General features: G+C 43.2%; 1 protein-coding gene across 2 annotated transcripts in view; it reads right to left on the bottom strand.

Annotated features, from left to right (window-relative positions):
* Window positions 1–4,115: 4,115 nt before the first annotated feature.
* The window catches only part of kif18a (kinesin family member 18A), a 155,117-nt gene continuing 142,353 nt past the window's right edge, over window positions 4,116–16,879 (bottom strand). For both annotated transcript variants that reach the window (XM_086008122.1, XM_086008121.1), the window contains exons 16-18: window positions 16,170–16,268; window positions 6,038–6,144; window positions 4,116–4,546 (exon numbers count right to left, since the gene is read on the bottom strand). In XM_086008122.1, the coding sequence (XP_085864248.1) occupies window positions 4,416–4,546; window positions 6,038–6,144; window positions 16,170–16,268 (337 nt within the window). In that variant the 3' untranslated portion in view covers window positions 4,116–4,415. The remainder of the gene's footprint in view (window positions 4,547–6,037; window positions 6,145–16,169; window positions 16,269–16,879) is intronic.

Below are 16,879 nucleotides of genomic sequence, written 5' to 3' on the forward strand. Positions count from 1 at the left end.
AGCATGGAAAACAAACCAAAATAAAACTATGTTGATTACATCAGCTAACAGATTGATGGAGATTCTGTTCTACTTGAAAAGCTACTGGAAAGTGTTAATTCAGAAATTCCTGAAGGGATGTAAATGGTGAGGGAAATACATTTTTCACTGGCCATTCTCGGCTGTTGCCTTCCAACTCAACAATAATTGCAGTGAATTGATCTGCACTATAAAAAATGACATATACTACAGTATTTAAATAAATGTTTGTGTTGTTTCTGGTCAGGTTTTTCTCACAGTATACCGTGATTGTCCAGTTACACATTAAATCAAGTCATCAACTGTAACAATTTCATTCTCATCACACTGGTTCAATTTGCTTTCAGTCATCACACTGGTTCAATTTGCTTTCAGTCCCTGAATATAACTAATGTAACTTTTCAGTCTGAGAATTTAGGGCGAATTTTTGCAGAGGTTCTCGCGCTTGTCCATTGTTAACTTCAACGGAAGCACTGCAGAAATCCCAGAAACACGTTGTAAGCACTGACATGAATCATTCATTCATGAAAGACTTATGAAATAATACTGAGCGGCCTACGGGTGGCGCTGTCCAGGGAGAGTATAAATACTCGGGCACGGGCCCAGCCGTAGGCCGCTCAGTATTATTTCATAAGTCTTTCTTTCATGAATGGCTGATTCATGTCAAACACCACTTACACTGTCAGGGATTCCGCAGCTCTTCCGCTGAACTTGCATAAGATTGTAAATCCACCCCTTTACAATTACATTTAAAATCTGCTTAATTTTATGTCTTACCTATACACACACACACATTTTATTTGTACCAGTTACTGATACAAAAGTCTATAGATTTGTGACTAAAGCACGAATAACTTCCCAATTAATATACTTTTTAAATTATGTTCTTGATCGTATTTATAGATGGAGTCATACTACTTAATGATAATATTATTTAAGTATTTCTTTGTCACTCATATATAACTTTTAATATATTATTGTACGGTAAAGTTCGACACCCAGTTAGATTAAACTTAAAATTTAATGTGGCCAGTCCCTTTAAGGATCCCGGCTTAAAACGAGTCATGAATGATGTCACCAGACCCCCTCCATCTAATTGGGCCGGGTAACACACTGGGCGGACTTAACAGGCCCCATTAAGTTAAGTTCATTTTGTACAGAGGGACGGAGCCAGCAGTGGGGTTGGCACCCACCACGGGTACTGGCTGCACTGGACCCACCTAGGTAAGGAAAATTCCGGCCAAGATGTGACTTGGTCAGGACAGAGACGAGGGTCCTCAATTTAAATAAAGGAAGCTACGATGGTCTAAGGAGCGAGTTGGGTAGGATTGATTGGGGAATGGCACTCAAAGGGGTGACGGTGGATAGGCAATGGCAAACATTCAAAGACGGAATGGACGAGCTACAGAATTTGTTCATCCCAGTTTGGCATAAAAATAAAACAAAAAAGGTGACTCAACCGTGGCTAACAAGGGAAATTAGGGATAGCATAAAATCCAAGGAGAGGACATCTAAATTGGCCAGAAAAAGCAATAATCCTGAGGATTGGGAGCAGTTTAGGATTCAACAAAGGAGGACAAAGGGATTAATTAAGAAAGGGAAAATAGAATGAGAGTAAGCTTGCAGGGAACATTAAAACTGACTGTAAAAGCTTTTATAGATATGTGAAGAGAAAAAGATTGGTGAAGTCAAGCGTAGGTCCCTTGCAGTCAGAATCAGGGGAATTTATAATGGGGAACAAAGAAATGGCAGACCAACTAAATACATATTTTGGTTCTGTCTTCACAAAGGAGGACACAAATAACCTCCCAGAGATGCCGGGGAACATAGGGTCTGATGAAAGGGTGGAACTGAAAGAAATCAGTATTTGTAGGGAAACGGTGTTAGGCAGATAAATCCCCAGGGCCTGATAATCTACATCCCAGGTACTTAAGGAAGTGGCCCTAGAAATAGTAGATGCATTGCTGGTCATCTTCCAGAACTCGATAGCCTCTGGAACAGTACCCATGGATTGGAGGGTAGCTAATGTTACCCCACTATTCAAAAAAGGTGGTAGAGAAAAAGCGGGGAATTATAGACCGGTAAGCCTGACATCGGTAGTGGGGAAAATGCTAGAGTCCATTATAAAAGATGTAATAGCAGAGCACTTGGAAAGCAGTGACAGGATCGGACAAAGTCAACATGGATTTACAAAAGGTAAATCATGCTTGACTAATCTACTGGAATTTTTTGAGGATGTAACTGGTAAAATAGATAAGGGAGAACCAGTGGATGTGGTGTATTTGGACTTTCAGAAGGCTTTCGATAAGGTCCCGCATAAGAGATTAGCATGCAAAATTAAGGCACATGGGATTGGGGGCATGGCATTGACTTGGATAGAGAACTGGTTGGCGGACAGAAAGCAAAGAGTTGGAATAAACGGGTCATTTTCCGAGTGGCAGGCAGTGACTAGTGGGGTACAGCAAGGATCAGTCCTAGGACCCCAGCTGTTCACAATATATATTAATGATCTGGACGAGGGAATTGGATGTAATATCTCCAAATTTGCAGACGACACAAAGCTGGGTGGGAGGGTATGCTGTGAGGAGGATGTCGTGAAACTCCAGTACGATTTGGACAGGTTGGGTGATTGGGCAGAAACATGGCAAATGCACTATAATGTGGATAAATGTGAGGTTATCCACTTTGGTGGCAAAAACAGGAAGGCAGATTATTATTTGAATGGCAATAGATTGGGAGAAGGGGAAGTGCAAAGAGACCTGGGTGTTCTTGTGCACCAGTCGCTGAAGGTAAGCATGCAGGTGCAGCAGGCGGTTAAGAAGGCAAATGGCATGTTGGTCTTCGTAGGAAGAGGGTTCGAGTACAGGAACAAGGATGTCTTGCTGCAGTCGTACAGGGCCTTGGTGAGACTGCACCTTGAGTATTGTGTGCAGTTTTGGTCGCCTTATCTGAGGAAGGACGTTCTTGCCATGGAAGGAGTGCAGCGAAGATTCACCAGGCTGATACCTGGGATGGCAGGAATGACGTATGAGGAGAGATTGTGTCGATTGGGCTTATACTCACTGGAGTTTAGAAGATTGAGAGGGGATCTCATCGAAACCTATAAAATTCTGTCAGGCCTGGACAGACTAGATGCAGGAAGGATGTTTCTGATGGCCGGGGAGTCCAGAACCAGGGGTCATAGTCTAAGGATAAGGGGTAAGCCATTTAGGACTGAAATGAGGAGGAATTTCTTCACCCAGAGAGTGGTGAACCTGTGGAATTCTCTGCCACAGAGGGCGGTGGAGGCCAGTTCATTAAATATATTCAAGAAAGAGTTGGATATATTTCTTAAGGCTAAAGGGATCAAGGGATATGGGGAGAAGGCAGGTACCGGGTACTGAATTTGGATGATCAACCATGATCTCATTGAATGGCGGAGCAGGCTCGAAGGGCCGAAGGGCCTACTCCTGCTCCTATCTTCTATGTTTCTATGAGAGGTGGGCACGAAACAGGGAGCAGGTTGGCAAGGCATCAAGGGTTGGAGAGGCAACAAGGGAGTGCAGGATGGGCAGCTAGAGTGGATGGGAAAGACTTGCGCCCAAGCAGTGATGGCAGTAGATGGAGTGAGGGCAAGACCCGAGGGAGAGCTGCAGACAGTGCTGACCTGCGGGGGGGAACTGGAGAGTGGGACTGTGGCCAGATGGCTGGCAGGCATCTGTTGATTAATATAAATAAAATGAAAATAAAATGGGATAAAATGTTAATTAAATAGTGCAAATGATACCTTAGAGCCTACTGTGGATGCAACCAGGACACCAAGTTTCGAGGCATAGTAATGCTACCCAACGCTGGGAGCCTTGCAAAGTAATAATACAATAAGTATATTCTCAATTTAACAGCAGTTCTACACGTAACACCCAGAAAAGACCACAAACTACTTCTAGATGTTACCCAGGCATGGTAAAATCATGATACAGAGGCACGACAAAATTGACATATGGATCGCAAGTTTGACAAACAGGAAGTGCGCACTAGGTGTAAGACTTTTAATACATTATGGATAGATACATCTACATCTTCCTGTAGATTATTTGACAAAGTATCCATTTCAAAGCCATGTTAAAAGTCTGTTTATTGGTTAGAAATGTATCACTATTTTACACAAAGCAAAAGTAATTTTCTCACTATGTACACAGATAACTGAAGCAGAATTACTTCAATGATGGTTGCTTGGGCGATCACAAGTTTTGAAGTAAATCAAAGTAACTTTTAAAGGAAATAAACTCCAATACTACATTTTCCACAGGAGAAGGACATAGTTCAGTCTAAATCATTACATCTGATAAGATAATAACTATGCTTGGTTTCAAAGGACAGTTACGGAAGACAATCCTATGTTTGTAATCCGCAGCTGCTTAGGTATGCTGCGTAGATTTCATATGTCTTCCTTTGCCTATATTACTTGATAGATCTTTGTAAACGAGGTCTCCTTTTACAACACGTTTCCTTCTAGCCAAGTATCCCTCTCTGTGGTTTTGTGGTCTTCCTGTAAACATAAGATTGTTAAGTTAGCACTGAGAAAAATAAATTCCACTTTCTTTTCTTTAAAAACTGGAAGGATATAATCCCTAAATTTAAAACATGCATCATAATTGAGACTACTTTTGATAGAACCAGAGAAACATACCAAGGAAGTAACTGGGATAAGGAATTTGTATGGGCATAGCAAGCTTTCCCGTATATCTAAAGGGTAGATTATGCACCAGAGTAATAGTACTGATCATGAAGTTGTCAACAACTGGATAACATAGGCCTATATATACATCTTTAGTGAGTAATTTATCCTTTTCTTCCCTTTCAATCCATATCAGTCACTAATTCAAGACTTTGCTTTGCAGAGGTTAAGTCACAAGGCTGATCCTACATCATACAATAATTTTCTGAAGCAAAAGTGATCTGAGCAAAAAAATTATGTTCCTATGCTCATGCTGAGAACAGAACACATCCAAATAATACCGTATAAACATATGGGGGTCAATGTTTGTCCTAGTGCCTCGATTTGGGGTGCCAGCAGGACAATACACAGCAGGAAATCAGGTGAAAATCAGTTGGCCAGATTCCCCCTGGTTTCAGGCTTTATACTGTCTTACAGTTGGGGCTAGGGTGGGCTTCTGATACTGCCGCCTGAAGTACTGCTTGTCACCAACCATATCTGTAGGCATGGCAAACACACCTGGGGAATCACTGTGGTAATTTGCTTTCTCAGGGTCTGGATCAGCACAGGGGAAGCTGCCAAGCTCTGCCAAGTCCTGTAAGGACAACAGTAGTTACGATGTAGCATACAGCTTGTACATGTGCAGGGACTATAATGGTCAACTGTGGCCTGACAATTGCCTGTACCTTCTTGTAGGCATGCTGCAAGCTCATGCCTATACTTATGGACCCCTTTCACTTCATTCTGGCCTGCCACTTGTTAATCCCCTGCCCCTTCAGCCTGGGCAAAGGTTGCTGATGGGTTGATTTGCCTGTTAATGCTCTCCAGGAGCTTTCTAAATTTTTTGTCCCTCTTTTTGTGACACACCTTTAATTGTCCCCATCCCCATAAACTTGATTTGCACACCATTTTCCTCTCCTACCAGTGGTGTAATTCCTAGACCCACCTGAGTTTGCACATGGAGATGGGAAGAATTGTACAAATGAGGTTAAACCGGAAAATTGGGTGCTATTAGCACTGGAGATTCAGACAGGTCTTAAAGCCGTGCAAAGCAAAAAAAACTTTTTTACACCGGCATACAGAAATCACCCCCATGCCATGCAGTGATAGTACTTCAAGTATCAGTCTTGCAAATATCATTTACAATAAAATGCCTTTAAAGGGACAGTATTCTTGGAGCTCTATCGGTTATTGTCTGGTACAGAGGAAGAAATGAGGAAGAATCTGAATAGTCACAAGTTTGCATTATTATACACTGAACCTCCACGTTAGATGAGCAGTGCCTCTAGTTATAAAAAGTTCTTAATTTGCATTACTAGTTACCTGGCAGTAGTACACGTGTAGGTTTATTACTGACAACAGGTGGCATATCTCGACGTACTCGCTTTGGTGCAAGAAGTCCTACATTGTCATCTCTCTCAGCCATGAAACTATATCAGAAGAGAAGAAAGATTAGTAGTAACATTTCAACATGCCAAATGCGCTTCTAACGAAAGAAACCTATGGCGAAAAATGAAAATCTAGACTGCGACCGGCATAGTTTGCAACATGAGATGTATGCTAATTACAAATGATGCGACTGAAATAAAATCAGAGCAGTTATGTTGCTTTTGCTTTTCTGTGGCATTATGATGGGCACGTGGAATTACTTTGCTGTGGTTGAAACACATTCTATGGAATTAAAACACTTAGTTTAAAGCTTGTATTTTCTTAATAAACTATTTCTAAAAACCAGTGAAACTGCAAATTATTGCTAGCACTGAAACCAAACCTCACAAGCTTTCTCATGCCAGCGTGCTATAGCCATTTAGTACCAAAAATCACAAAATGATACACATGATCAGAGTGCTCAGTGGAAAAAAAAGCACAAAATAACTAAGTCAACTTCCAAAATGCCACACCGCCAAATCCCAATTTTTACTGCTTCCTATCGTGAAAATCGTAGTGCAATGAAGTTTGCTTGTTCACACATCCCTGCTGTATGCAAAATAAATTCTTCATCAAAATATAATTGAGACTGCCATACATCCAAATTTGATTCAAACAGCAAAAGTCTCTGGGGGAGAAATTGGGTGAGTAGCGCCACCTGTTAGCGCCTAAAGAGGCAGTCAGTGGCTGTAGCGCCACTGGCTGCGTCTCCCGCGATATTCAGTAGGGGCGCTAATGGTGGCATTAGGCATTTGCGCTGCGCCACCACCGATGACGTCATTGGTGTGCGCAGCGCCCCATTTGTGCCCCGTTCGCGATATTTGGTAGCGAACGGCGCAGTTGCGCCGTTCGCTACCCGCGCCCGGTTCACAGGCCCTTACTGTGCCGGCAGCGGCGCAAGTTAAGGTGGAGGTGCGGGGCGGCCGCTTTTTCGGCGGCCGCCTGCCAGCACCTCCGTCCCCGGCCTCCTAACCCCCCCCGCGGCATTGCCGGCTGTTTCCCGAGAGCCCGGCACTTCTCCTTGGTGCCGGGCTCATTTGCCGGCACTCGCGAGCGGGGATCGCGCTGTTGCCGGCACTTCCCCCTTAACAGTGGGAGGAAGGCCTGCAGTACCGCAGCGTGCCGTGCCGCAGCATGTGGTGCTGCGGCACGTTGCGCTGCGATAATCAGTTTCAGCACCCCAAGAGGGACGCGGAGCGCCTCGAGCCTCGCCCCGTGTCCCTGGAGCGGCACTGAAACTGAATTTCTGGCGATCGGTATTACTCCGATCGCTGCGCTAATTCCTGTGCTCAGGCGACTTTTGCGCCACTTTGGCGCCCCAACTCAATTTCTAGGCCTCTGTCTCTCCCCACTTGGTTTTCAAACTTGTATCCAAAAGCTCAGCCCCATGTTGGGGTTGCTTGCTTACTTCTCCCACCCACCTTATTGTTATAAAAACTATTCAACCATGGAGACAAAAATCAAAAGTCAGGTAAGCAAGGACAACTAAGATGTGATGGGAGAAACCGAGAGAGTGATAGGACAGTTTTTTAAAAAAACGTTGCAAACGTATGATTCCTATAGAAGCCAAATCCCCCAAAATAAAATGGTAACTTATAAAAGTATTGCATGCATGTGGTGAAAGTCATCAGCTCTTCACTTTTTAACCTGACGCACCTACTAAGCCACTCATAAATACAAACTGATGGAAGAGCAAAGCTTACTCTTGAATGATATGGACCACGTCTGATTTCAGAACACATTTATTTAACTCCAACATATAGATCTAATTCAAAGCCTGGGCGATCACAAATGTTTTCAACATCGATTCCAGATAAACTGCACTAGTGATGGGCCACCAAGTAGAACCTCTACCAATACTACCTTCTGCCCGTCAATCCCACAAGGCTCAACCTGGTTTAGTACCCATTTTTTGCAGCACTTTTGTCAAAGGTTTTTTGAAAGCCAACATCAACATTATTGACAGGGCCTGTTGAAATTCCCCAACAACCCCTCTTTCGCTTTCAAGGTGGCCCGATAGTGCATCCCTAATGCATCCCTAATGATTCCCTCTAAGAACTTACCTGTAACTGAATTCTGATTTATTGCCCTTTTTATATATTGGTACCACATGAGGCTCTCTCCAGTCCATGGGAACAATCCCAGCTCCAGAATATATGAGCAAGTAGCTCGGACAACGCAGCCTCAATTTCTTTGAGCACCCTAGTATGAGTGCCATCAAGGTCAGCAGCCCGATCCGCTTTAAGATCATTAATTGTAGCAAGGACTATGCCCACAACTAGTTTAACACGTTCAATTATAGCATCAACCCAATGTTGCATTATTGGTAACCCAGCATGATCTTCAGTAGTGAAGACTGATGCTAAGTAGCTATTTGAAACCTCTGCCGTATCCAAATTTGTTCTGTGGAACCCTTCAATGGCCCTGTGCAATCTTTAGTGGACCTCTGACTGCTAACATAGTGGAAAAATAACTTGCTATTAATACCACATCTATATACTATCCTTTTCTCCAGTGTGCTTTTGATTGCTCTGATAACAGCTTTCATTGCCCTCAGCTGAATTTGATACCTAGTTCTCCTGAGAGTTACTTACTTTAAACCTGTAAGCATATTTCTGTTTTAATCTAATTTGTCTTTGGACATGACCAGTTAGCCAATTTGATTTTGTTTTACAATGTACTCTTTTTTTAACCCTAGGGACATACATGGCTTCCTTCTGCTTAAGGATGGTTTTAAAAGCTATCCATTTTTCTTTAGTGTTGCTTTATTCCTAACTAGTAGGACTACTCAATCAATCTTATTTAAGTGGTCTGCCATCTTTGCAAATTTGGCTCTCATAATCTGATACTAGCATTAAATTTTCAGCAGCATTTGTCTGGTTGATCAAGTTAAATCTAAGAATATTGTGGCTACTGTTGCTCAGGTGTTCCCCATATGGAAGTCCGATACTGCAGTAGGGTCACTACTAAAAACTAGGTCCCGTACCCGATTTCCCCTAGTTTCTACCCTAGCATGTTGTGTAAGGAAACAATCATATATAATACCTCTAAATATTTCAACTGTCCTGCCCTCAATAGTTTCGGCTATTGAATACCTGGTGATATTCTGGTTAATCAATGCTGCACCTTTTCCATTGCTTTTAAAAGTGTCTGCCTCGGCTCATTGGTAGCACTCTCACCTCTGAGTCAGAAGGTTGTGGGTTCAAGCCTCACTCCAGATTTGAGCCGTAATCTAAGGTGAGGCTCAACTGAGGGGGTGCTGCATTGTTACAGGTCCTGTCTTTCAGATGAGACATTAAACCGAGGCTCCGTTTGCCCTCTCAGGTGGATGTAAAAGATGCCATGGCACTACTGGAAGAGCAGGGGAGATCGCCTCAGTGCCCTGGTCAATATTTCCTTTATATAATGGGGCACAGAAAGCCTAATTAAGGCCATGCCAAAAATGAAATATTATCTCTTTACTTTTGTATACTACAGGGTAGATTTTCTAAGTCCTCACATATTGCAGGCACACACTGACAAACTCGCCACAGGAGAGGACGTGAAAAACCTACCTTTACGCCTCTAGATACAAAACCTAAAGCTTTAATTTCCCATTTTAATAGCCTAAATTACCTGATCGGCCACCTTTAATGACTTGTGTATCTGCACACCAAAGTCCCTCTGCTTCTCTCATCTGTGTATTTCCTCTCCTTCCCTTTCAAAATCTGTTACTTCACATTTTCCCACATTATTTCACTTTGCTGAATTGCAGTTTGGCAAAAAATGATCAAAACTGAAATACTGTACCACGTGCTCTGACTGGCCAAATAGCATGTTGGACTGCAGCAAGTACTGGCCTTTTACTTTTAAAATGCTTTTTGTTTTGCTTGTAATTTCTATTGTTTAACCATCATACTCAACTTTTTCTCAGGATTTCCAACTTCTTTTTGCAGATGTCATATTGGCTTCCTGTTTCAGCTTTTCTAAAGAGCCTCTTAGGCTTCTTTTTCTTCATTGCTTTCATTTTCTTAAACTGTTGATTCCTTTTCAAGCTCAGCAATTTTCTGAAAACTGTTCAGAGCAAAACCAACAAGCAGCCTATATTGTATAACAGGAACGGTAGCATAGTGGTTATGTTACTGGACGAGTAATCCAGAGGCCTGAACTAATGATCCAGAGACGCGAGTTCAAATCCCACCACAGCAGCTGGGGAATTTAAATTCAGTTAATTAAATAAATCTGGAATAAAAAAGCTAGTGTCAGTAATGGTGACTATCGGATTGTCGTAAAAACCCATCTGGTTCACTAATATCCTTTAGGGAAGGAAATCTGCCGTCTTTACCTGGTCTGGCCTATATGTGACCCCACAGTGATTGACTCCGAAATGGCTTAACAAACCACTCAAACTGCTACAAAAAACAATAAGAATAAAAACCGGGCGGACCACCCGGCATCGACCTCAGCACTGGCTATGGACATGACAACGGCACAGCCAGCCCAGTCGACCCTGCAAAGTTCTCCTTACGAACATCTGGTGACTTGTGTCAAAATTGGGAGAGCTGTCCGACAGACTAGTCAAGCAACAGCCATTCTCACAGAATCATACCTTTCAGCCAATGTCCCTCCATCACCATCCAGTCCCACCGGCAGGACAGACTCACCAGAGGTGGTGGCACAGTGGTATACAGTCGGGAGGGAGTGGCCCTGGGAGTCCTCAACATTGACTCCGAACCCCATGAAGTCTCATGGCTTCAGGTCAAGCATAGGCAAAGAAACATCCTGCTGATTACCACCTACCGCCCTCCCTCAGCTGATGTATCAGTACTCCTCCATGTTGAACACCACTTGGAAGAAGCACTGAGGGTAGCAAGGGCACATAATGTACTCTGGGCGAGGGACTTCAATGTCCATCACCAAGAGTGGCTCGGTAGCACCACTACTGACCGAGCTGGCCAAGTCCTGAAGGACATAGCTGCCAGACTGGGCCTGCGGCAGGTGGTGAGAGAACCAACACGAGGGAAAAACCTACTTGACCTCATCCTCACCAATCTACCTGTCGCACAGTCATTGTGGACACCCGCCATTGCGTTGTGTGGCACTACCACCATGCTAAATGGGATAGATTCAGAACAGATCTAGCAGCTCAAAACTGGGCATCCATAAGGCACTGTGGGCTATCAGCAGCAGCAGAATTGTATTCCACCACAATCTGTAACCTCATGGCCCGGCATATCCCTCACTCTACCATTACCAGCCAACCCTGGTTCAATAAGGAGTGCAGAAGAGTATGCCAGGAACAGCACCAGGCATACATAAAAATGAGGTGCCAACCTGGGGAAGCTGCAACACAGGGCTACATGCATGCTAAACAGCAGAAGCAGCATGCTATAGACAGAACAAAGCGATCCCACAATCAACGGATCAGATCAAAGCTCTGCAGTCCTGCCACATCCAGTTGTGAATGGTGGTGGACAATTAAACAACTAACTGGAGGAGGAGGCTCCATGAATATCCCCATCCTCAATGATGGCAGAGCCCAGCACGCGAGTGCAGAAGACAAGGCTGAAGCGTTTGCAACCATCTTCAGCCAGAATTGCCGAGTGGATGATCCATATCGGCCTGAAGTCCCCACCATCACAGAAGCCAGTCTTCAGCCAATTCGATTCACTCCACGTAATATCAAGAAAGGGCTGAGCGGACTGGATACAGCAAAGGCTATGGGCCCCGACAACATCCCGGCTGTCGTGCTGAAGACTTGTGCTCCAGAACTAGCCACGCCTCTAGACAATCTGTTCGAGTACAGCTACAACACTGGCATCTGTCCGACAATGTGGAAAACGGCTCAGGTATGTCCTGTCCACGAAAAGCAGGACAAATTTGTCCATTTACGGCCTGATCAGTCTACTCTCAATCATCAGCAAAGTGATGGAAGGTGTCGTCGACAATGCTATCAAGCGGCACTTACTCACCAATAACCTGCTCACCAATGCTTAGTTTGGGTTCCGCCAGGACCACTCGGCTCCAGATCCCATTACAGCCTTGGCGCAAACGTGGACAAAAGAGCTGAATTCCAGTGGTGAGGTGAGAGTGACTGGCATGCCATCAAGGCAACATTTGACCGAGTGTGGCATCAAGGAGCCCGAGTAAAACTGAAGTCAATGGGAATCGGGGGAAAGCTCTCCACTGGCTGGAGTCATACCTAGCACAAAGGAAGATGGTTGTGGTGGTTGGAGGTCAATCATCACAGCCCCAGGACATTGCTGCAGGAGTTCCTCAGGGCAGTGTCCTAGGCCCAACCATCTTCAGCTGCTTCATCAACGACCTTCCCTCCATCATAGGGACAGAAGTATGGATGTTCGCTGATGACTGCACAGTGTCCAGTGTCATTCGCAACTCCACAGATAATGAATCAGTCCATGCCCGCATGCAGCAAGACCTGGACGACATTCATGCTTGGGCTGATAAGGGGCAAGTAACATTCATGTTACACAAGTGCCAGGCAATGACTATCTCCAACGAGAGAGGGTCTAACCACCGCTTGACATTCAACGGCATTACCATCGTTGAATCTCCCACCATCAACAGCCTGTGGGGGGGCGTCACCATTGACCAGAAACTTAACTGGACCAGCCACATAAATACTGTAGCAACAAGAGCAGGTCAGAGGCTGGGTATTCTGCGGCGAGTGTCTCACCTCCTGACTCCCCAAAACCTTTCCACCATCTACAAGGCACAAGTCAGGAGTGTGATGGAATACTCGCCACTTGGCTGGACGAGTACAGCTCCAACAGCACTCAAGAAGCTCGACACCATTGAGGACAAAGTAGCCTGCTTGATTGGCACCCCATCCACCACCTTAAACATTCAGTCCCTCCACCACCGGCGTACCGTGGTTGCAGTGTGTACCCTCTACAAGGCTTCTTCGGCAGCACCTCCCAAACCCGCGACCTCTGCCACCTAGAAGAACAAGAGTAGCAGGCGCCTCCAAGTTACACACCGTCCTGACTTGGAAGTATATCATCGATCCTTCATTGTTGCTGGGTCAAAATCCTGGAACTCCCTCCCCAACAGCACTGTGGGAGTACCTTCACCGCAAGACTGTAGTAGTTCAAGAAGGTGGCTCACCACCACCTTCTCAAGGGCAATTAGGGATGGGCAATAAATGCTGGCCTTGCCAGCGATGCCCACATCCCATGAATGAATAAAAAAAAATGTAACTATTGGAACTCTTCTATGCTCTTGTTGCTCATTTTGCAATCCCCTAATAGAAATTTTCAGCTTTCTTTCCTTTATGATGATTCTTCAGTTTATTAAATACCTCTCTTCTGTCATTCTTTCTTTTCTATTTATGCCACATGTGCATAGTGAATACTGATGATTTCGGTGTATTACTTTTGAAATGGGGTCGTACTCCACGAAAGGGTTTGGTTTCAGGAACTTGTACTTCTCAACGCTGTCGGTTGGTGCGCATTTCCTCACCATCTTCAGGCACTGCTAAGAGAAGTTGTGGTTGGTGTAGGTGCCCTCCATGGTCAGGTTACGGGGAGAGTTGAAAGAATTCCCTTCATCTTGAGGGGGGTATCAACTTCCCACTCAAAATAATGCTACATATTCCGGTGCACCCAAATAAAAAGAACAGCCTTTTAACTGTCCTCCCTCATGATTATAATTATTTGAAACTTGTGCCAAAGTCTTTTTCATGAAATTCACAAATGAAGGTAACATTTTTCTAGTGTTCCACGGCATGTAGATATCGACCCACCTCCATACAGAACTCACCAACTCTTACATCACCACATGACAATACATGCAACGGTGTCACATTCTGTGCCACAATACTACCTTATTGCTTTCACAACAGAATAAGGTTGTGTTCCACTTGATTTAAATGGCATACTCTGAGAATTGGTCAATATGTGGCTTATAAGAACGTAAGAATGTAGGATCCGGAAAAGGACATTTGACACATGCTGCTTGTCTCTTCAGTCAGGCCCAAATCTGACCATATTTCAGCTTTTCCTATCCCAAACCCATTACTCTTTAATGAATCAATACGTAATCTAGTTGATTTCTCAGTGCTTCAAGAGAATCAGCACAAGTTGGCAACCAATTTCATAAGTTGCTTATAAGGTGTGAGATGATAATTACTTTAGATAATAACATTTTGAATTTGATCTATTAGTACTTAGTCATTGGTTACTTTGCTCTAGAAAAGCATCACAGAGATCTTTGGGCCATCAAGAGCACTGAAAATAGCAGTACGAATAATAAAATAGTGGCAGGTATAAATCTATTCACAATAAAATGGTCAAAAGGAGTAAAATATTTAAAAGTATAAAAAGTGAAATAATTCCAGTTATGTCAGCTGAAAAAGAATGTGGGCTAGGGGGACCTTTGTATGTAGAAGTTGAATGCCATCAAAGAACAAGGAAGAGTCCACCTACAGCAAGTAATCTACTATTCTTCATCATTCTTCTTTCATTCAACAAGGGAGTACAATAACTAAAGTTGGATCTCTGAGGAGTTGTCTTTGGAGGCCAGCTTGGAGCATATCAAAGCTGTGAAAAAGCATTGATCATCCCGAGCTGACACGTCAACCAAGATGCTTGGTGAAAGCATGAAAGCTGTTTTGTTTGAGGGGAGCCATTGCTCGAGTCTGAAGTAGATTTTTTCCATACAATCTTAGTTGTAGCCCACATAAGAGTGGTGGTGGAAACAGTGCAAAACTTTGATATAGCCATTCAAATTAAGATAGCGCATTTACTTGTCCCAGGTATAGCCAGAAGCTAGACTCATGCCATTGAGATGGACACTGCACTCATCAAGATGTGTCCGGAGAGTGCTCTGGGGAGAATAATCAAATGAGATATTCTCCAGTTTCCTTTTCCTGAGTGTTAAAAAAAAGGGAAATTAGTTGGAGCCTTGGTGAACAGTACAATGTCTCCATACGTCTACATCAGGTAACATCAAAGTAAATTCTTCACTGATTGATATTAGTGCTCCTGCTGGAGTTGAAGCACCATAGGCTGGACTCTGTGTGCGTCATAATTGTGGTGGTCACTGATTGAACAAACACTGATAAAATCACAATGGCCAAGAAAACCTAGTGGAACGGTGGCACAGTGGTTAGCACTGTTGCCTCACAGCGCCAGAGACCCGGGTTCAAATCTGGCCTCGGGCGACTGTCTGTGTGGAGTTTGCACATTCTCCCTGTGTCTGCGTGGGTTTCCTCCGGGTGCTCCGGTTTCCTCCCACAGTCCAAAGATGTGCAGGTTAGGTTGATTTGGCTATGTTAAATTGACCCTTAATGTTAGGGGATTAAATACGTGGGGTTACAGGGATAGGGTGGGATATGTGTCGGTGCAGGCTCGATGGGCCGAAATGGCCTCTATCTGCACTGTGGGGATTCTGTGTGTGTGTGTAAATCTTTAATTTGTTCCCTCAGTGTCAACGTAGTAAATGCCTTTGCTTTGCAAGGTATTATTCTGTTCTATGGCTTAAAACAATTGGGGCTTCACAACTGGGTTACTGTGGAAATGTTTCTTTCTACTACTGCAACAACCATTTTGGCAAAAATGCAGAATATTTTTGTACTTTTCCCTCCTTAGTAGCAGAAAATTTATTTCTGGGCCCCACAGCTAAAATATTCTTCTTCTCTCCCACGATCAGGTTCAATTAGCAGCAATGATCACACTTTATGCCTTACATACACATTAAAAAAAATCACTATAAGAATACTTTAACATTGCTATTCAACTCTGAACATATAAATTGCTATAAAGTGGACTGTACGGAACATTTAAAACAAACCTCTCAAATCAAACCGTAGGAAATATTAGATTACCTACCTTGAAGTATGGGCTTATACATCCTTTGAAAGACGTTCAACCTCGATACACAGCCAAGACATTCACACATTCTCACAGTAGCTTGTTTGAACCAAGAATTGACTAGTTTGAAAAGCTTTTTTCAAACTCAAAAATAGTCAAATGCATTTTCAAGCTATCTTGAAAATTTAAATCTCAGTCTGAAGTTCCTGACTTACTTTTCAGATTTCCTTTTTTTCCTGGCAGCAGACGTTAAAGCCATATAAGAAGGCTTGCTGATTGTTCCATTTGAAGATAGCAATGATGGGAGACCCAACCTGCAGCAATAATTACACATGAAATAATTACATATTAAGAAACCAATACAGTAATAGGTTTTTATATAGCAAACAGGAACAAAGATAAACTTACTTTCAAGCAATCAACTTCAAGGCATTTTATTTTTAATTAATTTATTTTAAAGTTTTTATGTAGCATATGCATAAGCAACTCGGGTCACAAATATAGAAATAACCAAAATCACAAACTAATGTTAACAGGAAATAATTTAAACGAAGAAATAATCTGCTTACTCTTAATTGTATAAAACAAAAAGTATAGCTTTTTCCACTGTGTAGGCACAGTCATACTTCAATGTTCAAATACCATTTTGCTTCAATGAAAAGGTTACTCTAAGAGATCAATAGATAGTTCAAAATCAATTTGTGCTTCCAGCATCTAATGCTGACCGCAGGTTAAGTTTGGACAATATGGCTACACATGTTCATCTGCAGCGATCAGCACAAGCATCAAAATAAATAGACTTTCATCTGTTTTATAATTTTTTTAAAAATCAGGCCTTTACAAATCAAACATACCCCTGCAACTTGGACTTTCAGTGGAAGCAAAACAGGACAGAGCAGCAGCAGAGACTGGTACGGAAATTAAG

This window comes from Somniosus microcephalus, chromosome 15 (genome assembly GCF_052327205.1).
Source record: "Somniosus microcephalus isolate GS21.2 chromosome 15, FLI_Smic_1.0, whole genome shotgun sequence".
In the NCBI taxonomy this organism is placed as follows: Eukaryota; Metazoa; Chordata; class Chondrichthyes; order Squaliformes; family Somniosidae; genus Somniosus; species Somniosus microcephalus.